Source organism: Populus alba, chromosome 17 (assembly GCF_005239225.2).
Source record: "Populus alba chromosome 17, ASM523922v2, whole genome shotgun sequence".
NCBI lineage: Eukaryota > Viridiplantae > Streptophyta > Magnoliopsida > Malpighiales > Salicaceae > Populus > Populus alba.
Genome location: NC_133300.1, coordinates 13,257,747 through 13,279,759, shown reverse-complemented (window position 1 = coordinate 13,279,759; position 22,013 = coordinate 13,257,747). Strand labels below are relative to the sequence as shown.

Below are 22,013 nucleotides of genomic sequence, written 5' to 3'. Positions count from 1 at the left end.
ATGAGGAAGATAAAAAAGAAGAAGAAAAATAAAAGGGAAGTAACTATTGATTATAATTTATTTACATTTGTTGATAAAATAATTATGTCAGCAATTCCACTTAAAAATAATGACGTGTAATTGTTGCTTCAAGTGTTATGATTTCTTACGGAGTTTTCAAAGTTCTTGTTAACTTTCAAATCTTTTATCGGAAAAATTCACACAGAGAAGAAACTCGAGTCATCCTCTCGGAAGGGAAAAAAAAAAAACCGTGAGTAATTTAAAAATAAAACTGAATTTTTTTATTAAAACAATGTAGTTTAAATATTTTTTAAAAATAAATTCATGGTTAAATTTATTATTTATTTCACGTATCAACTACATAAATTTCTCTTACCATCGGTGATGCAAAGCAGAAAGCCAAGTGATCGTTCGATCCAAAATCTTACAATATTTATAATTTTAGGATGTTTGCTTCTGGATGGTCAACAACTTGAAAGAAAAACACTGGTCAACAGAGTCTTGACCAAAATTACATTGTCTTCGAGTTCTTCCAGAAGGGGACATAAAGTACTCTACGAATTTTCTGAATGGCATCCAAACAGACCCTTAGAAGTTTCAGTTCAGGAGTCCTGCTATAACTATTTTTTGCCAGATTATGAGAGATAGGGGGAGAGAGGAGTCATAGATAGATAGATAGGGTTTTAGAAGTAGCCCTAAGGTCACGGCTTATTTGTCTCCAAATAAAGGGCTGAGAGATAACAGGCCAGAAAAGCTTCCGCCAAATTTAGGAACTCAATGTCCAAGTTCTACAGGATTTCTCGTTTCACTTTAATAGCAACAACAAAAAAATAACATGGACATTATCATCATCATCATCATCTGCTTCTGCTGGCCTGCCTGAACACCTTTCCTGCGTGCCCTTCGCTAGCTTTTTCTAGGGTTTCTAGACCCTCCCTAGATAGCGTTTGATATAGAATTAGTAGCTCCATGTTCAACTCAGGTATGTAATGTTTACGCCTGATAAATTGAAGTAGAGCTTTAATTAATCAACCGGGGTTGGTGTAATTATATTAACTAATTTAGAGGAGTGATAGTTACATCGATGAACAGAAGCTGCACTTTTGGTGCCTTGTCAGCCACCGAATGTCTCGCCATGATTCCATTTTCAGCGTTGCAGAGTCTGGTTCTTCTAAGTAGATCAAAATACGTGCATTTTGGCTGTAGCTCATATGAAATCTTCTGTCTTTTTAAGCAGGTTCCTTGGCATCTCAAAGGAGCCCTTTTTTATCAGCTAGATGGGGTTGAAGTTTGCGAAGCAGGGGCCAGGAAAGGCTTTGAACTCGGATTTGTCTCATGCTCAACTCTCATTGATTAATTGTATCACCAAGAGTATTTATATTCGAAACTGGGTATCCAAGCATCGAAGGCGAATGCTTGTTGCTGGTTATGATCTTGACATGTCTTATATCACAGGTCGTATATTGGCAATGTCATTCCCTGCAGAGCGTGTGCGAGCAATGTATCGTAATCCTCTCTGGCAGGTGAAATCTGTACTGGACATGCGGCATGGGGAGCATTACAAGGTGCTTATTTCATATTTTGTTGTTTGAATGGAAAGCAAAAGAAAATGACTTTGACAGAACTCTCTTGCTTATTTCTCGAGATATTCCCTCATGGAGTGGCCACACGTTGTGTTGTTTTGGTGACCATTACTTGAATAAAATCAATACATAATCTTCTTCTTCTTCAGGATTGGATGACTTTCCACTTGTTTTTAATGCCATGTACGGGATGTTGATTCATGAAAGGAATGTGCAGAACTGTTTCTTGGCAATCCATTAAATGCATAGTGTTTTAGCTTCTGATTCTGCCCCGTGCTGTTTCTTTTATCAATCAATTATCTCTTACTTTTTTTTGGTATTTCGCAGATTTATAATTTGTGTATTGAGGAAGCTTATGATCCATCACATTTTCATGGCCGTGTTGAGACATATCCTTTCGACGACAACCATGTCCCACCTCTTGAAATGATGAAGCTCTTTTGTGAAAGTGTGGGTTCATGGCTATCATCTGACCCAAGAAATATCGCAGTCGTACACTGCATGGTATAACTGTTTTGTAATTTTTTAAAAAATATACGTGCTATCTTAGCTGTTAGAATTTTCAAGTAAAACATGATTGTTGTGCTCATAAATTCACATAAACTACAAAGTTTTGGGAATTAAAAGCTGAAAGAGAAAATCTTAGTGTAATATTTTTCGCTGATCTTTCTTTATCTTGTTCTTTTCTTAGTTTCAGTGTTTTTCCTATGAATTTTGCAGGCAGGCAAAGGTCGAACAGGCTTAATGGTATGTGCCTACCTTGTTTACAGTGGCATGACACCTGAGGATGCTCTTCAGCTATATGCAAATAAACGCACCACCAATAATCAAGGAGTAAGTCACAATACACAGTCAGTAACAAAACGATGCAATGTAATTGACAGTGGTTGCAACAATTTGCTGAAACTCTTTTACACTAAAAAATGCATTTGTGATTCTAGGAAAATAGAGGAGAGTCTGAGCACCTTGAGCATGTGGTGATTTCTGATAAGGTTTAAAAAACTTTCGAAATGCAATTAGACTGGCTCTGATGCTCCTAGTTGTATAGTAGATAACTCAGAATCTTGAAGTGAACATGATTAGATTAGAAGAGTCACCTAATATCTAAATTTTGGGTTAGAACAGCTGATAGTGGTGAATCTGTTCTGTAATCAACTTTCAGACATGTAAACAACTATCTGTTTTATCTTTCTGATTAGATTCTTACAGAAGAATCGAAGTCCCCTTGAATACCTGTCTGTCTGCTCTCTTGGAAATAGATTACCATGCAGCTAAACACAGTATCATGCATGTTCTGCAGGTCTCGATACCAAGCCAGCGTCGTTATGTGGGATACTGGGCAGAGGCACTTTCTTTTCCCAAGAGAGTTTATGATAGTCATAGAGGCGATGGTCATACACCTCCTGAAGTGATCTTGCCTCAATCTCGTATCAGAGAATTGCGAAGAATTCGACTTTATGACATGGTTAACACTGAATCCGTTTTCTTTGTGGTCTCAGAGTTGCAGGAGGTAAGCACTGGGCACTCCCACGCAGGTTTCCAGGCCCATCAGCTTTTTTACTTGCTTCTGGTTTTTTTCCCGTATGCAGATTTAAGTTTTTAGTGCTAACTGTATGATCTCCTGAAATTCTTAAAATTCATGGAGCGAGTGTAAAATGCTAGAGATTAATGTCAGGCACATGCATTTGCTTCAGGTCCTTATCTGTGGTCATTTCTAATATTACTCGGCTCTTTTTAGCAGAATAAACATGGACGGCAACTGGCATGTGTAATTTACTAGGAAATTAAGAGCTTGTCAATCTGAGAATTAAAAGGAAATAAATTGCTTGATAATGTGCTATGAAGTCATTGTTTGTTCGATTTCCTAGCAAGACACATTAAGTGATTCTGTGAGTTCAATTCTGGTACCAATTGAATGAAAATCAGAACTTGTATCTTCTCAGCCACATGAAATTATCTGAAATATTGATTCTTTTGTTTTTTTTTTTTTTTTCAGATTCCAGGTCAGCTGTACCGTCCATCTGTGGAGGTTGCCAAGAGTTGCCTACGACCAATTATCGAAGGATATCAGAGAAATAGTAGTCCTCAATATTACATCTCCTTTACGGAAGGCAATGAAGAAGAGGAGGAGGCTTTAAAACCCGCAGAATCGCGCCTCATTGTTCAGATGGACACAGAGAGTCCTATAATCTACCAGAAGACCACTCTTGATTATTATTTTGATGAACCTATAAGAGTAAGTTGCAAAGACCAAATCTTTCACATTTTGGAGTGCATGAAATTATTTTACATATGATTTTATGCCACACATTCAGATTTCAGAGTCTTGTGCAGTCTGCAATACACCATTACATGTGCTCAAGCCTATTTTCAGAACATTTTTCATTCTTTTAAGGTTGTGTACTTGTTGTCCTTAATCAAAACCAGTAAATTGAAATTAATCATAAATGATTGGCAGGTCAAGGGAGATGTGCGTGTCATATTCTACCAGAAAATGATAGGAGGGCGTCTCTTCTATGTCTGCTTCAACACAGCTTTCATTAGGAATGGCTTGCTGCAGGTAAATTCTATCAGTTATAATTTTGCAGGTTTAGGATTCCCTCTGCAGCGTTCCAGAGTAGAAAAAAGATCACAAACCTGTGCTTTAAGGGCATCAGAATCAGGTTCAGGATTGAATGTTGATCGGAGTTTGCTTCTCTAACTTGCAGTTCTCAACACGAGATTTGGATAAAGTTGGGACTAAAGGCAGATCGATATGTGGCCCTGCCTTCTGCCTGGAGTTGCTCTTTGCTCCAGCTAATTCAAACCATTCAGGCACGCTTACTGAGGACGTTAATGGTGGTGGTGGTGGTGGTGACGACGACGACATTAGTAATGACTGTCCTTGAATCTTAATTCTGATATCTTTACGCATACAGCAGCATATATAGCTCGTCTATTTGTCTTGCTGTCTGCTTTTTCATGGACAGTAGGCATTAGGAATAAGATAGAATTAAGAATCCAGACTTTGAGAGCATTTAGCAGAAGATCAGATATGTAACTAACTGTTTTTTGTGGAAATAGAGAAATCTCTATCGGTAATAAAATTATAACCTCTGTGTTCATGTTGGAATAGTAAAACTTGGCCTTTGTAATTTATATTATTATGAAAATCTAGGTTTAGTCTAAGAATGATTTATCACATTAATCCTATTATGATTATGAAAAACTTATTAAAAACATTCCTCTGGTTATAATTACCTAAAACTTGTTTCATTTTTTATTTTTTATTTTTTATTTTTTTGTAATAAACAGGGAAGAAGGCCAAAAACAAATTATATGCAATTAATAAGGGGTAAAGCTACCCTGATTATGTGGGTAAACAAAACAGAGGAGAGACCTTTTGGAGATTTTTTAATTGAATAAAAGTGACAAGGGTAAGCTATGCAGGTCAACACGCTGACTTGTCAACTTGGAATATAACTTGAAAAATAATGTTATTTTGAGTATTTTTTAAAAAACAAAAAAACAAAAATTAAAATGATATTGATTTAGATTATTTTATATAAAACAAAACTTTAATTAACTGGAGTTAACCTATATAATTGATATCTTAAGTCATGAATCAAGTGTTATAACAATGAATAAGAACAAATTCCTCCTATGATTGTAAACCAAGTTTGTTTTTTTCACAAAATTTTGTGTATATTTTATTAACTATATTTTAGTGAGTGTTTCATTCTACAGTTATTGTTCATCATCTCAAATTTCTTTGTTCACTCCATTGTTCTTAGTCAAATTTTTTCAATTTAGTTCCCTAAAATTTTTATTGTTGTTCACTTTGGCCATTAAACTTTTTTTTCTTTAATACAATTATCACTACACACAACACAAGCAGACCTCTAAAATGGCCATTGATGGATTTTTGGGGGAAAAAAATTATTAGAGTCGCCATCTAGTTTTTCGAAAAGACTATGAATCCTAAAATATGCATTAATTTCAAAGACTCAAGTAAGGGATTGGTTATGCTTAAAAAAAGATAAAAATCATCGTTATCACATTTTTTTGAATGAAAAGTTATCTTAGCCATGTATCTTCTAAATTCATTTCATGCATGCTATCAACTGTTATTTTCAAATTTTATTTACAAGTTATTTATTGTCTATAGGTGATTGTTGAGCTAGCGTCAACCCTGAATCAAGAGTCTCACAACTGAACTAATTCAACATCAATGAGTTATTTGATGGATTACCACTAATAAGATACATTCAACATCAAATTGATTTGCTGTTAGGAATTAGCCTTTCAAATCTGCACACAATTAAATAAGTCCTAAAAAAGATGAGATATTAAAGGAGAAGATAAAGGAGTTGTTGAGAAATAGGAAAAGTCAAGAGAGAATTAGTCCTTGTGTAGTTTCATTTTTATTGATCATGAAAAAGTTTGAGGTTTGATGAAAATAAACTATATATGTAGCTGAAAAGGTGTAGTTTTATATCTAAAAAACTATTATTTTTAGGCTTCATTATTAGTGATGATGGCATACATGTTGATTAGGAGAAGGTTATGACTATTAGAGATTGGCCAGCTCTTAAAATAGTTAGTGAGGTGCGTAGTTTCCATAAATTGGCTACCTTTTTTTTATAATTAATATGAAACTTCAATAGCATAGTTGAACTAATTACTGAATGCTTCAAGGAAAGGAAGTTCAATTGGGGAGAAAAGGTAGAAAAAAGCTTTACTTTGATCAAAGAAAAATTAAGCATTACTCTGGTTTTAGCACTTTTAAATTTTGACAAATTATTTGAGATCTAATGTGATGCTTATGGTGTTGAAATTAATGATGTACTATCCTAAGAGAAGATACATGTGATATTTTTTAGTGAGAAGTTGAGTGATGCTAGATTGAAGTTGTCTGCATACAATAAGGAGTTTTGTGTTGTTTTTTGAACTTCTAAAAAAGTTGGAGTACTATCTAATAGGCAAGGAGTTTGTGCTATGCTCTAATCATAAGGCATTAAAATTTCTTCATGGTTAGAAGAGAATCAATAATGATATGCATATGAGATAGGTAACTTATAAGCAGTAGTTCCCAATCAGAACTTTGTTTAAGGCTGGAGTTTCTAATAGACTTGTTGATGTTTTGTGTAGAATAACAACTTTGTTGGTTACTTTAAAAATAAAGATCATTGGATTTGATTATTTAAAAGATTTGTATGATTATGATGAGGATTTTGATGAGCTATGGGAGAAGAGTTACAGTCAAAACCTATATAATTATGACTTTCACATTTATGATGGGTTCTTGATGAGAGGTAATTAACTTTGCATTCCTTATATTTCATTAAGAGAGAAAATGATTCAGGATTTGCATGGAGGAGACTTGGTTGGTCATTTGGGGGTGAAAAAAGATTATTTATGTTTTCATTGAAAGGTATTTTTAGCCTCACTTGAGACGGGATATTGGTAAATTTGTGCAAAAATACTATATTTGTCAAACCGCCAAAGGGCAAGAACAAAATGTAAGTTTATATATGCATTTGCCTATTCCTAAAAAATATATAGGAGGACTTGGCTATGGATTTTGCACTTGGTTTACCTTATACACAAAATAAAAAGGATTTTTACAATTGCCCAACCTTTCTTTCAAGAGGTGGTTTGTGTTATATAGGGTGCTAAAGACCATTATTTTTTTATCGATATAGTAAGCTTTTTAGTCATGTTTAGCAAACATTATGGAGGATATATGATTCATCATTACAATTTAGTAGCATAACACATCTATAAATCGATGGGTAAATAGAGTTGTTAAATCGAACACTTTGAAACTTGATTTGGAGCATTTGTGGTGTCAAGCCAAAGTAGTAGGATTGTGCCCTTGCATAAGAAAAATTCATGTACAATAGTGTTAAGCATAATGCCACTAGTGAATCACCATTCAAGAATGTGTACTTGTAATGTCCTAGTCATATGTTAGATCTTGTATCAATTCATAAAGATGTTGGAATTAGCGTGGCTATTAAGAAGATGGTTATAAATGCTCAAGCTACACTAGAAGATGTAAGGTAGAAGTTTCTTGATATCAATTCCAAATACAAGGAAGTTGCAGATAGACACACACTTGTAAAGTATTCAAGGAATGAGATAGGGTGATGGTATTTCTATATAAAAAAGATTCTCGATGGGGATGTATAGTATATTATAACAGAAAAAATATGCTTTTTACACCATAATAAAAAAGATTAATGATAATGTTTGTATTATCAATTTGCCAAATAACATGGATATTTCTATAATCTTCAATGTTATTATTATTTTTTTTTTTACCTTTATTATGATGACAACCCTTTATATATAGAATTTGGGGTTAACTCAAGGTCAAGTTTTCACAAGTATAGGGGACTAATATGAAATACATAGCAAATATATTTATAGACCAAATATATATAAGGTATTTATAAACCAAACATACAAGGTAATGCCTGCAAAGAAGCCCAAACATGTTATATATGTAGCCTAATAAAAATAGTTTAACATTTTGATATGACCGTTAGATTAGATTGAAATTTTAACAGAAGCTTTTAAAGTCTATGTTTTATAGTGTTAAACTTTTATTATCATCGGATGTCGAAAAGATCCTTCAATAAGGCCTATATATTAATTTTAGAGATTTGTTATATTTTTCAAATTGATTTAGAATTCTTTTTTCTAGTAGAATTAGAACTCTTTAATTGTTTTTATAGCTTTTTTTCTTAATATGGCCCATATTCATTGAATATAATTAATTGACCAAACAACTAAGCATAGTTCACTCGAGGCAAAAAAAAAAATAAAAAAGGCCCATTTTTTAGACAAAGAATACTCCTCATAAACATGAAAAGTTCCTTCTGATCTTTTGATATTCATTTGTATTATAGGCAGGTTTAAAGAATCTAATAGTTTTGAATAGCTAGCTATGGATCTACCATTAGTAAATCATATAAAAAGCCTAGCAGACTCATTTATGGATAGTGGGATAGAGCTAAGCCTAATAAGAGGTTTGTTCAGGTTAGAACAATAGTCTAATAAGAAAAGCCCATAACTTTTTATACAATAATTAGATCAAACTCAAGTTTTATCAAATGATTTTGCAAGTTCAGTTATATAAGAAGGTTAGAAGGTTATAACCAACTAAGGTCCAAAAACCCTCAAATTAGACTTGGAATATGATGTTTCAGCTAATTTTTTTATTTTTTCTTTTTATTTTTAGATTTTAGCTTAATTTTGAATTTTATATTGTCTTTCATATTTGACATAGGATTTTGGTTTTCCTATCTTTTAAAGTTTGATTTCTTATCTATTTAAGGAATTGTGAATCTATTAAAGATACAGAACAAATTAGAAGAAAAAAATATTTATCAATAAAATATGAATTAAGTTTTTTTAATAGTGATAACCCTTTTTGGTAATAATTATGTCTTTTTTTGTTTGCTTTATTATATTTTTTTTCATCAATATCAGTCGATATCAAAGCTTAATGATTCTTAGCAATTAGTTGATATGTATTGTTATTGAAAATCCTTATAGCAAGATCTATGATGGAAGTGACTCGCATAAAGGTATTAAGAAAAAAAAATGAAATTACTAAACTGAAAAAGAAAAAAAAAATTAAAACAATTTAAAAAAATATTTATTTTCTTAATACTATGCCATTTATCACCTATGATAGCAACAAAAGCTTATGATGGCTCTACATAATTGAAAGATATTAGTTTCATTGTATGACATTAATAATACTTTAGAATAAAACTTTCCTTTCTAACAACGACTTTTATCCTTATAATTGCTTTTACCATTAACACATTTCAATACATTCTTCTCTTTTTAACACTTGGTATCTATTCTAGGTTTACAAGATTACATAAATGGACATAGAAGAGTTTGAAAAATAAAAATAAAAAATCATTGCAAAAAATTCCCCTTTTATCAGCTAAAGAAGCTTAAGTCGTACCATTTTTTATCACTTTATAATTCAAATAAAACTCTCATAAGGAATTGATTTTTTATATTTTCTTATTACAACAAAATTGTTACACAAATAACGCAAAAATAATAAGCATTTACAACTTCAATACAAAGTAGTTACCATTTTGTCCAAATTACTCTAACTTACTTTGTTATTGTTACACAAACCAATGATGACTTCACATGTCCAATTCACCAAAAAAAAAAAAAGCTCACCTTGTCCCCAATGACATGATTCTAATTCTCAATTTCTATTTTACAATTGATTATATTTAAGTAACTAAGTTATATATATCTATCAAAAACATCATCTAAATATATATTAGATAATATCACTCAGAAAAACAAGCTTAACATGTTATGCATAGTTAAGGACAAAACAACATAAACAACATGCTTATGGTTGGAGATGTAGCAGGAAGATACTTTGGCTATTTATGTGGATATTACTGATACCCAAAAGCTTTTTTAGCTATTGGGTAGTGCCATACTCGATACTTGATAAGCTTCATCAAACTATACTATTTCAAGTGCAACACCCTCCACTATATATGAAAACAATTGACCTTATTATAAGTCACATCTTCAATGATATAGAAAGTCCTCCATTATCACTTGATGATTATAGCCCACATAAATCATATTAGTCTTTGGTGATATACCTTCAAAGAAAATCACACCTGTGACGAGGCATTATCTTATTAACCTTGAAGTTTTCTTATAAGATTTTTTCCTCATTCTTTTAAATGATTTTTTTTTTACTTTGATAATTTTTTTAATTTGATATGTTTTTTTTAATAATATCCTTCAACATTAAATTTGTTGGAACTTCTTGATTAGCTCGGGTCTAGTATTTCACGGGTTGTGAATTTAGAATATTAACCCAAGTTTAAAAGATTCACCTGATTTTGCTTCCCCCCCCCCCTTTTTATGCTCATGTTGTTTTTTAGTTTTATCCTTTAGCATTTAATTTAATTAGAGATTGAACTTTGTTAATTAAATGTTGGCCTCTCATTCTTTATAGTTACTTATTAACATTTTTTTGTTTGATTTATCTACTGCCATTATCATTTTTTAATCATATTATTAAATTAATTGGACTTATTTGATTTAGTCAGGTCAATGAATCTGATTTTAGATTTTTTTTTGCTTTTTTAAAAACACTATCATCACATAAGCATCCTTTTTTTATGTTAGAAAGAATTTGGTTTGGCCCATACTGTAAATCTTGGATTCCAAGTTTAAGAAAAATATGAAAGTGAAATATATTTTAAGCAAGTTTAAATGAATACTTAATTGTATAAAAAAAATTTAATTATGAACCCTTAGGGGTCAGGAATAAAAATATATATATACAAATCTCCTATTATAATGGAATTTCTAAATGAAAGAAAATAATAAATGAATAAATAATGTAAATTGAGAGTAAGGTATTTCTTGAATGTTTGTTGAGGAGTATAAATAAATTTGTTTTTAAATTTTATCAAAAACTTAAATAATTACCTATAATTATTTAAAAGACATAAAACAATGGCAAAATCATAATATTAACAAAACTTATAGCCCCTCTCTTGCTTATAACTCAAAAGCTATAGATGAGAAAGGAGAGCCATAGATTTTTCGATTCTCTTTCTACGAATTTATCATGATCTCACGACTTAGGTCGCGAGTTTAACATGTTAACTTAGGTTGACTCAAGTCTTTTTTTTCTTTTTCTAATTGATTTTTTTTTATTTTATCCTTCAATAATGGTTTCGCTGGAAATTGGATTTCAAAATACTTTGTAATTTGTTTTTTATAAAATTATCTCAATTTTATTACTCGGGTTGTGGGTTGAGCAGATTGATCTGGGTTGACTTTATTTATTTTTTTAGGTCATTTTTTTATTGAATTTTTTATTAAATGGTTTTCATAATTTATTTTGATTTTTTTTTCATTGGGGTATCCTGATTTCATGAGTTAGATCACAGGTTTGACAAGTTTACTCGAGTTGACTCTATTTATTTTTTTGTCTTTTTCGTAATTGATTTTTTTTTTAATTTTACCCTCCAACAACTCTATCTTATTTTCTTTTTTATTTTCATCTTTCAATACTAGGTTATTTGAGAATTGTGTTTTTTCAAAAAAAATTTCTTTAGAGTTATCTTGGTTTCATAGATTTATTTTTTTTTCTCGATTTCGAACTTTAACCATGGATCTATCAACAATGGAGCTTCATAATATATATATTTTTTTATGAAGTTAGCTCAATCTCATGACTTAAATCACAGATTTAACATGTTAGCTTGAGTCAACTTGGGTTGTTATTGTTGCCCCTTTTTTAATTTATTTTTTTTTATCTCATTCTTCAACATATGGGTGGTTGAAAATTAGGCTTTGTATTTTTTTTTATTTGCTTTTTACGGGGTTATCTTGATTTCATGACTCAGGTTATGGTTTTGGCAGGTTAACCCAAATTGACTTGGGTAGTTTTTTATTTCTATTTTTTTTATTTGATATATTTTTAATTGTCTTCCAATATTGGGTTAATTAGGAAGTGACTTTCATAATTTATTTTAAACTTTTTTCTATAGGGTTATCATGATTTCATAATCCGGTTTGTAGATTCGACATGTTAACCTAGGCCGATCCAATACATTACAGTCTTAATATTTGAAAACAAATGTCTTCCAATATATTATCGTATCGATATATCAAAAAGATGTCATCTAATATATATCATATTTTGATTTTATGACTATTTTTTTATTAGAAAATAAATTAATAACACTTGAATATTTTTTATGTTAAAAAAATTAAACTAACTAGTAGCGCAACACAAGTTAATGATCTAGTTTGTTTTAAAGAAATGTTGTCAGTTCTGTTCTTTTCTATCTAGAATGGATGGTATATCTTATATTATTTAAAAATATAGAACAACCTAAAACAAATTTTATCTCGCTCTGAATCCCAGTTCATTATAGTTTTCTCAACCAAATTTTAGCTGAGATGTTTCTATTTTGTTTTGTGAATAATGTTTTTTTGCCTTTTTTTACATCTATTTTTTTTTAATTGCATCCTTAAATACTTGGTTTATTAGATATTAAACATCATAATTTGATGTGGTTTACTTTCTTTGTGGTTATCTCAGTCTTATAACTCATGTCACTAATTTGACGAGTTAACCCAATTAACTTGATTTTTTATCTATTTTTTTTTCAGTTTCATCATTCAACATCTGCAATAATTGTTTGATTATGAATTAGTCTTTGTCATTTATTTTTTATAAAATTATATCAGTCTTTATGACCCGGGTCAAGTATTTTACGAGTTAACCCAAGTAGAGTTAGGTTGTTTTATTGTATTTTTTTTAGATTGAATATTTTTTTAATTTCATCATTCAACTATGAGTTTATTAAGAATTAAACTTCATAATTTGTTTTATTTGGGGTTACCATGGTCTCATGATCCGAGTTGTGGATTTGAACGGTTAACCCGGGTCAATCCAATATGTTATTGTCTCAATATATATATATATATATAAAGAATGTTGTCTTAAATTTTTTTTAATCAAACTATATTTTTACCAGTCGTTCAAGTTGTCTTTAAACTTATCAAGTCATCAGGTCACATCAGGTTAACTCCTACGTGATTTAATTTTTTTTCCTACGTGTCTATGTCTGGCATATAACACAGGTTAATAATCTAATAATTACTAAAAAGAAATTTTTAAATTTTAGAATTATATATATATAATTCCAAAATTTATATATATGAAAAGTACATACCACATTAAAACACTCAAAAACTTAAATGTATTATTCCAATTATAAAGGTTAAACATTAACCAAAACAAAATTAATAATTTTGTTCTAGAGATATTTGTGGTTCCATGATGCAGACTTCAAATACAATATTTTTAATATGTATTTGATATTGTGGTGCAATGTATTTTTTTTAAAATATTATTTACTTGAAAATATATTAAAATAAGTTTTTTTAATTTTAATATTAACATATTTAAAACTATAAAAAATATTAAAATTATATTAATTTAATATTTCAAATCCACTTTTAAAATGCAGTGTAGTCATAATTTGACCCGAACACAATCTTATCCAGGTCCAACCCAACCTAAAAAACGACACCGTTCTTTTATAGGATAGAGTCAATACCACCTCAAATCATGTTCATTTTCTTCAACACACACAGACGCAAGTCATTCCACTGGCTCTCTCTCTCTCTCTCTCTCTCTCTCTCTCTCTCTCTCTCTCTCTCTCGGATTCTCAAGTTTTCTTCTTTCTACTCCCAACGAATCCTCAAAATGCTTTCCGGTGAAAATTAAAAGATCATTATTATTATTTTTTTTTTGTTAATTATTACCGTATAATCCATCCACCATGGCAACAACCTCAAATAAACCTCAAAGATCTCTCGAAGAAATAGAGGACATAATCGTCCGCAAAATCCTCTTAATTTCTCTCACCGATTCCTCTGATCCTCGAATTATCTACTTAGAAATGACTGCTGCTGAGATTCTCAGTGAAGGCAAAGACTTGAAACTCAACCGCGACTTGATCGAACGTGTCTTAATCGATCGATTGTCTGTCCAAAACCCTAACGCGGAACCTCCTTTCAATTACCTCTTAGGTTGTTACCGCCGCGCGGTTGATGAGTTGAAGAAAATCGCGAATATGAAGGACAAAGTTGTCAAATCAGAGCTGGAATTGTCGATCAGGCAACTGAAGAAGTTGTCGGTTTCTTATTGTAGGATTCATTTGGGAAATCCTGAGTTGTTTGGGGATGATTCGAATGCTGTTAAAGGGAGTGGGAACTCGAATGTTTCACCGGTTCTGCCGTTGATTTTTGCGATGGTTGATGGGTTTAATAGTGGTGGAATTCAGCCTCCGCCGGGGTTTTTGGAGGAGCTGTTCAAAGAAGGGGATCTTGATAGTTTGGATCCGATTTTCAAGGGTTTATACGAGGACTTGAGAGGAAATGTTTTAAAGGTTTCTGTTTTAGGGAATTTTCAACAACCATTGAGGGCTTTATTGTTCTTGGTTAGTTTTAACGTTGGTGCTAAATCACTTGTTAGTCATAAGTGGTGGATTCCGACAGGGGCTTATGTAAATGGGAGAGTCATAGAAATGACAAGTATTTTGGGTCCTTTTTTTCATGTGAGTGCATTGCCAGATAATACCATTTTTAAGAGCGAGCCGGATGTTGGGTGAGTGTCTCTGTGTGTGAATTTTTTTTGGGTTTTGATTTCTTCTTGTGTTTGTGTCATTGAGTTGTTGTTGGTTTAAAATGGCAGGCAGCAGTGTTTCTCTGATGCAACAAACCGTCGACAGGCTGATTTGTTATCTTCATTTACTACAATTAAGACTCTAATTAATCATTTATATGATGGTTTATCAGAAGTGCTTCTTGCTCTACTTAAAAATAGTGATACTCGTGAGAGTGTTCTTCAGTATCTCGCTGAGGTGATAAATAGAAATGCAACAAGAGCTCATATACAAGTAGGTATCTCCTGTACATGGAACTTTTTGAGCTGTAGTTATAGTGTATATGATTTGTTGAAAGCTTTATCTTGATTAGTAACGTTACTTATGAATCAACATGTGGGTATTTATTTTGTTCGATTTCTTCAGAAAAGGCAAAAGTTGACATCTTTTTGCTAAACTGGAACTTGCATGATAGTTTTCTCTGACAGACAATGATTTTCAGGTTTCATGAATTGTTTTTGTGCATTAACAGTGTCGTGTAACTGTCACAGGTTGATCCTTTATCTTGTGCAAGTTCTGGCATGTTTGTCAATCTAAGTGCTGTCATGCTTCGGCTCTCTGAACCATTCCTAGATGCAAATTTGTCGAAAAAAGACAAAATTGATCCAAATTATGTGTTTCACAATAACCGTTTGGATATAAGGTGATGAACTGCTTAATATATCATTTTTTATCACATTATTGATCTTCCTGGTGTTCCTAATTATTGGTTTTCTTCACGCATTAGAGGGTTGACAGCTCTACATGCATCATCAGAAGAAATTACTGAATGGCTTAATACTCCTCGGAAAACTGATGTCTCTGCACTCTCTAGTGATGAAGAAAATCGCTTGTTACAATCTCAAGAAGCCTCCAGTTCTGGTTACAGTGGTGAAAAGGTTAAATACTCATTTATTTGTGAGTGCTTCTTTATGACTGCAAGGGTGCTCAACTTGGGTCTGTTGAAAGCATTTTCTGACTTTAAGCATCTAGTTCAGGTAATGCATATATGCTTTGTATCTGGACTTGGATTTATAAATCTGTTACCGCATCTTTGATTGACAAAGGAAAATATTTGTCTGCCTCCCAAGTTAATTTTGTGAATAAACATCATGTCAGGACATTTCTAGATGTGAAGATACACTCGCCACCTTTAAAGCCTTGCAAAAGCAGACACCATCTCCGCAGCTGCAGCTGGATATTGATCGTCTTGAGAAAGAAATAGAGTTGTATTCACAAGAAAAGCTTTGTTATGAAGCTCAGATATTAAGGGTACCCTACCTCTTCTCTCTTGTACCCCACCTGCTGTTGACATATTGGAAGCTAGTCTTGAACATTGGAAGTTTGTGTCTAGTTTGGCTCTCTTGTGAGGTGATAGGGGTTTGAGAGCTTAAGTTTTATTCATGTCATGTTTGAAAGATGATTCTGTTAGCGTCATCAGTTGGGTGGCTCTCTTGTTTTATTTTCTTTGGTTGGGGGCAATCTCTTTGCCCAAACTAGCACCTCTCTTTCAATTCTCTCTTACCCTCCATCCCTCTCCCTGTTCTCTCTCATTTTCTATTTGAATAGTATGTTCATTGTTGAAGATGTAGAACTTCACCAGCTTAATGTGAAAGCTCCCCTTTCCTCTATCCCTAGCATGTGCTCCTTTCTCATCTGTTTTGAATGGCTTGTTTGTCCTTGGAATGCTGAACTTACCAATCTAAATAGCTCGCTATTATTTTTATTCTGCTGATCTTTACTTTTGTTCTTTTTAAAGGATGGAGCACTTATTCAGCATGCACTTTCTTTCTACCGGTTGATGTTGGTTTGGTTGGTTAACTTGGTTGGTGGATTTAAAATGCCTCTGCCATTAACTTGCCCAAAGGAATTTGCCTCGATGCCGGAGCATTTTGTTGAAGATGCCATGGAATTACTTATCTTTGCTTCTCGGATTCCAAAAGCTTTGGACGGAGTCTCACTAGTAGGCTTAATGATTAAATGTTTTACCATGCAATTCTGTCTTTTACATGATATTGGAAATATTGTTTTCTTTGCAAGGGCACTATCTATGAAATTCTGTTACCTTGTTGATGTGTTCTGTTTTGCTATTTTTCTTGCTGGGCAGGATGAGTTTATGAATTTCATTATCATGTTCATGGCAAGTCCAACATATATTAGAAATCCTTATTTAAGAGCAAAGATGGTTGAAGTATTGAACTGCTGGATGCCACGGAGAAGGTGATATATATTTAATTTCACTTTGCAAGTATAAAATATTGTGGAGATTTTGATTAAATTTATAACTTCAAGTTAGGTAATTACAGCACCTGGTTTTTCCATTTGCAGTGGTTCATCTGCTACAGCTTCTCTATTTGAAGGGCACCATTTGTCACTTGAGTATCTTGTGAGGAACCTCTTGAAGCTTTATGTTGACATTGAATTCACAGGTTCTCACACACAGGTGACTTGCCCTAACATTTGAGTTTCCAAGTGTTGATTGTTTTCAGTGCTAGAGTTTATATATACTGTAAGGAATAAAGAAGAGTCACTTTAGGCCATTGCCTTTCAAAGCTTGCTGGTTTACTCAGCATCTATTTCTTATTGGAACTGTAATCCTAGATGGGTACAAGAAAGACCCTGCGAGCAAGAACTACTTTTATTTAAACATAATTTTGACAAATAAGCTTGAGAGTTCACAGAAGTAAGGGTGACTTTTTGGCTGTTATTGGCAAGGACTGGATGATGTCTTGCATTGTCATCAATCTTCAATATAAACAGCAAGATATTCTTTTCCTTCTTTCACTAATTTTCTGATTAGCAATTCTGGAACCATTTACTCACTCCTTGCTTTTAGATGACAGGATACTCCTCTTGTGCTATTTAAGTAACAGTTCTAGTTATCCTCTGATTTCTGGTACTTTGTTAACTACTATCAGAGTCTTTGCTCTTCTTATTTCAGTGCTTGAACATCTGAATCTATGTATGCAGTCTTCGATCAAAATGATTTTCTTCTGGTACAATTATTTCAAGTCCGATTGACTAGACCACTCTATGTAAAGAGATTTGGTGAATTGAGTATCTTGATTACTCTCTATTAGATTACTTTCTTTGTAGATGAAAAATACGAAGTCAGAAGAATATGAACATGGGAAGGTGATGCCTTTGTAGAACTTTGATTGCTCTTTAAATTGATTAACTGAGATGTTTTGGCTATATTCCCAGACTCTTGAATAAGAGTCAAGGAGTGTCTGGATTGATGGGTGGTTTGTCCAAAATAAATGGTGAAAGAAACCCTTGCCTCTCTTTTCCCCCTCTCGTCTTTTAACATTTAGCAACACAGGTGACCAGGTTCTGCCCGGTCATTGTCATAACAGTCAACTTGTGATTTTCTTTGGTTGCATAGGTTGGGCATGCACGTGCAGACTAGAGATCTTTTCTTTCCTTCCTTTTCCATACCAGCTGGTTTGGTAAATTGAGCTTTTAAAGTATTTTCTTCTATGAACCACTTCCAGCCAGCTGTTACATTTAGATTATTTTTTTCTGATTTGTCATTTTTTTCTTCTAATTCCAATTACTGTTCATTTATTTTCTAATTTTCGTTCCTCATATTTTGTGCTGTCTTAAATGTTGAAAATAAGCATCTTTACATTTATTACATGTTAATACTTGATTTTTTGTCGCATCTGGTACAGTTCTTTGACAAGTTCAACATACGGCATAATATTGCTGAACTTCTTGAATACCTGTGGCAGGTCCCTAGTCATCGTAACATTTGGATGAAGGTAGTACAATTGTGTTCTTCAACTCTTTTTGGTTGATTAAAAACCTCTCTCTCTCCCACACACACACATGCAAAGACAAATGTGACTGTTTTATGTTGTTCCAGATTGCAAAGGAAGAGGAAAAGGGTGTCTATCTGAAATTTTTGAACTTCCTGATCAACGACAGCATCTATCTTCTTGATGAAAGTCTGAACAAAATTCTTGAAATCAAAGGGTTAGAAGCTGAGATGTCCAACACCACAGAATGGGAGCGAAGACCAGCTCAAGAGAGACAGGAGAGAACCCGCCTTTTCCATTCCCAAGAGAATGTCAGTTTGTATGCTCATGCATATGTGTCTGTCATTGTCCACGCATTTATCGTGAAGTCAAAATACTTAATTGGGTAGATATTTCTGGGCTGTTTCAGATCATCCGCATTGATATGAAGTTGGCAAATGAAGATGTGAGCATGCTGACATTTACATCAGAACAAATTACAGCACCTTTCCTGCTTCCTGAGATGGTAGGGTATATTTATACTTTTAAGCCTCCATATCTTTGCTGTAATCACTTACAAGCAGGATAGCCACATTCATCATTAGCTTTTAATGTGCTTTTCCTTGTTAAAATTCTTCCTAAATGCTTTTGAATAAATATTTTTTTCTGCCAGGTTGACAGAGTGGCCACCATGCTCAATTACTTCTTGTTACAACTTGTGGGTCCCCAAAGGAGATCTCTCACCCTGAAAGACCCTGAAAAGTATGAATTCCGCCCAAAACAGTTGCTTAAGCAGGTTAGTTTGATTGTCCAATTTCACACTTGATAGCCCTCTCTTGCTACTGCTGTCAATTTTCTACCCTTTCCCTTTTGTTTTGTCCAAAGCAGTTGCTTTGACAGGTTAACATGATGTTCAAATTTGCACTTTTGAATTCTCCCTTTTCTTTTCTTCTTTTTTTGGTCTGAAACAACAACTTAAGTTGGTTTAGCACGCAAAATTGTGATTCCAGAACCCCCTTTGTTTTCTTCTTGAATTTTCTCCTATTGCTTCTTTGCCTTTGGGTTTAGATTTTGGTTTAGAGGTTATTGCTTTTACAATGGTGAATGCCATTAGATTGCAACCACAGGGTGTAGGTTCCAGTCTTGATAGTAGCAACTTCACGCAAAAGAAAGTTGAGGGGTAGGAGCTTATCCTAACTCTCCTGAGTACCCTACTTCATCGGGGCCACTATCAAGTGGTGCCAAAGTTTATGTTTGAGGCAATCGTGCAGGTAACTGTGCAGTTGTACCTTGTCTGTTGACTAATAACATGACTCTATATGCAGTTCAAGCACCAATTCTACTGTGCTATAAATGCTTGTTTGCTTGTGAATTTTCAAGCTCAACAAGGTGTCTGATCCAGTTTACCAAGGTTGTGACTTTGAACTCTAGGATTCTGAACCTTGGATTGAATAGCTCTCCATTTGGTCATGGTATATTATATACATGGCTTCACAATGAGTTTCATCTGGCTTATTGATGAGTAAAATAACTGTGATTACCAATTTTTTAATTTGTCATGTTACTGTGGACTTTCATGAGTGAATCCCTACTTCTATTGATTCTGAATCTATACAAAATGAAATCTGAAATCATCTTACCAAAGCTAACTGGGGGAATCAGTACATGCATTCTTGTTTTTGATAGCCATGTTACTGTCAAACTAAATCCTTTGTAGGATATTGTATATAATGTCATTGGAACCTCTAAGATGAACATAACTGTCTTTTATTGATTCATTGAAGATTGTCCATATATATGTTCATCTGGCGAGGGGTGATACTGAAAACATATTCCCAGCTGCCATCTTGAAGGATGGGCGATCATACAATGAGCAGGTAACTTCAATGTTGCAAAGCTTCCATAAGCTTTTCATTTATGATTTTAGAATCAAATGTTCATGAGAGAATTACCTCGGTTTTGTTCTGTTCTGAATTTTAGCAGTTGATTGAATACATTGTGACACTGTTTCTCTGCTCTAGTTATTTACTGCTGCTGCTGATGTCCTTCGGAGAATTGGTGAAGATGGTAGGGTCGTCCAGGAATTTATTGAGCTCGGTACAAAAACCAAGGTTGCAGCTTCTGAGGCAATGGATGCTGAAGCTACCCTTGGAGAGGTACCAGAAGAATTCCTTGATCCAATTCAGGTACATTGTTATACCTTTTTGGGAAGAGCAGTAACTTGGGGGTCCATATATCGAATGTTGAAAATTCTCATAATGCATTTTTTTGCAGTGCACTTTGATGAAGGATCCGGTGATTTTGCCTTCTTCAAAAACCACAGTTGACAGGCCTGTCATTCTAAGGCATCTTCTGAGTGACAATGTACATCTTTCACTTGTTCATACCTTTTATCAAATTGTGACAATGATACTAAACTTTACGAAGTCCACAAATTTATTCACTTTATTAAGTCCACTAATTTATTTCATGTGAGTGCAGACGGATCCCTTCAATCGATCACATCTTACTGTGGACATGCTGATTTCAAACACTGAGTTGAAGGCAAGAATAGATGAGTACATTAGGTCCCAAGAATTAAAGAGGCATGGGGAAGACTTTAGCTTGCAGAGGGCCAAAGAAACAATCCAAACCACAACTGAAGAAATGTTGATTGATTAGAATATTGCTGTCGATTCTTGAATTTGGAATGATGAACAGGGATTCGTATTTTGCAAATCAAAGAAAAAAATTCCACAAATTAGTGATATTGGCAGGGGGGCTGAAAAGGTTGTAGGCAGCATATGCTATACTTACCTTCAGACCGGTGTTAAATGTTCTTGGATGTGTATAACTTAATTATGCGTACAAAAGGCATTTAATTAATTCAACAATGGCGCAGACGTTGTTCAAATATTATTTTTGAGTGTCCGTAAGCATTGCATTTTATCAGGTTGCTTGCTAGAAATCCCCTGAAGAACTGGTGAGTATGGCACGCCTGATTATTTTGGGTTTGGTTTGGTTTTTATAAAAAATATAACTAAACTAAAATTATTTTTTTTTAAAAGAAAAAACTGGTTTGAACTGGTTGGTTTTGGTTCGGTTTGGTTTTTTATAATAAAACTGGTTCAAATTGGTTTGGTTTAATTTTTTTTATTTTGGCTTGGTTTTTTTGGTTTTGCTTGGTTTTTTTTAGTTTTGTTTCAGTTATGTTTTTTGGTTTGAGTTCGATTTGATTTTTTTAATTTTAGGTTTATAAAACTGAATCAAACTGTTTGGTTTTTAAAAAAATTTTAATTAGTTTTTTTTTAGAATTTTTTTATTTTTTTTTTGGTTTAATTAGTTTTTTTATTTTTTTTATTTATTTTTTTTGGTTGCGGACTGTAGAATATGTATGTTTAGCTAATCTAATAATGTTGATTTTGAGTTTTAAATTGCACAGAATCACTTAGGTAACTTCTAGATGGTTAGGTTAATCCTCTGCG

The 22,013-nt window shown here is 33.0% G+C and overlaps 2 protein-coding genes across 2 annotated transcripts; both read left to right on the top strand.

The window, feature by feature from the left end:
• The first annotated feature begins 1,277 nt into the window (after nucleotides 1-1,277).
• LOC118049569 (phosphatidylinositol 3,4,5-trisphosphate 3-phosphatase and protein-tyrosine-phosphatase PTEN1) lies at nucleotides 1,278-4,471 on the top strand. Its single transcript, XM_035059607.1, has 7 exons — nucleotides 1,278-1,565; nucleotides 1,911-2,087; nucleotides 2,304-2,417; nucleotides 2,884-3,093; nucleotides 3,580-3,819; nucleotides 4,042-4,143; nucleotides 4,292-4,471. The coding sequence occupies exons 1-7, from the start codon at nucleotides 1,278-1,280 to the stop codon at nucleotides 4,469-4,471; spliced, it is 1,311 nt and encodes a 436-aa protein (XP_034915498.1).
• Nucleotides 4,472-13,781: 9,310 nt separating this feature from the next.
• LOC118049551 (probable ubiquitin conjugation factor E4) lies at nucleotides 13,782-21,447 on the top strand. Its single transcript, XM_035059581.2, has 16 exons — nucleotides 13,782-14,772; nucleotides 14,860-15,064; nucleotides 15,322-15,473; nucleotides 15,558-15,807; nucleotides 15,929-16,081; nucleotides 16,569-16,772; nucleotides 16,917-17,029; nucleotides 17,138-17,252; nucleotides 18,484-18,573; nucleotides 18,678-18,881; nucleotides 18,980-19,075; nucleotides 19,223-19,345; nucleotides 20,334-20,426; nucleotides 20,571-20,735; nucleotides 20,824-20,913; nucleotides 21,031-21,447. The coding sequence occupies exons 1-16, from the start codon at nucleotides 13,946-13,948 to the stop codon at nucleotides 21,208-21,210; spliced, it is 3,060 nt and encodes a 1,019-aa protein (XP_034915472.1). The 5' UTR covers nucleotides 13,782-13,945; the 3' UTR covers nucleotides 21,211-21,447.
• The last annotated feature ends 566 nt before the right edge of the window (nucleotides 21,448-22,013 follow it).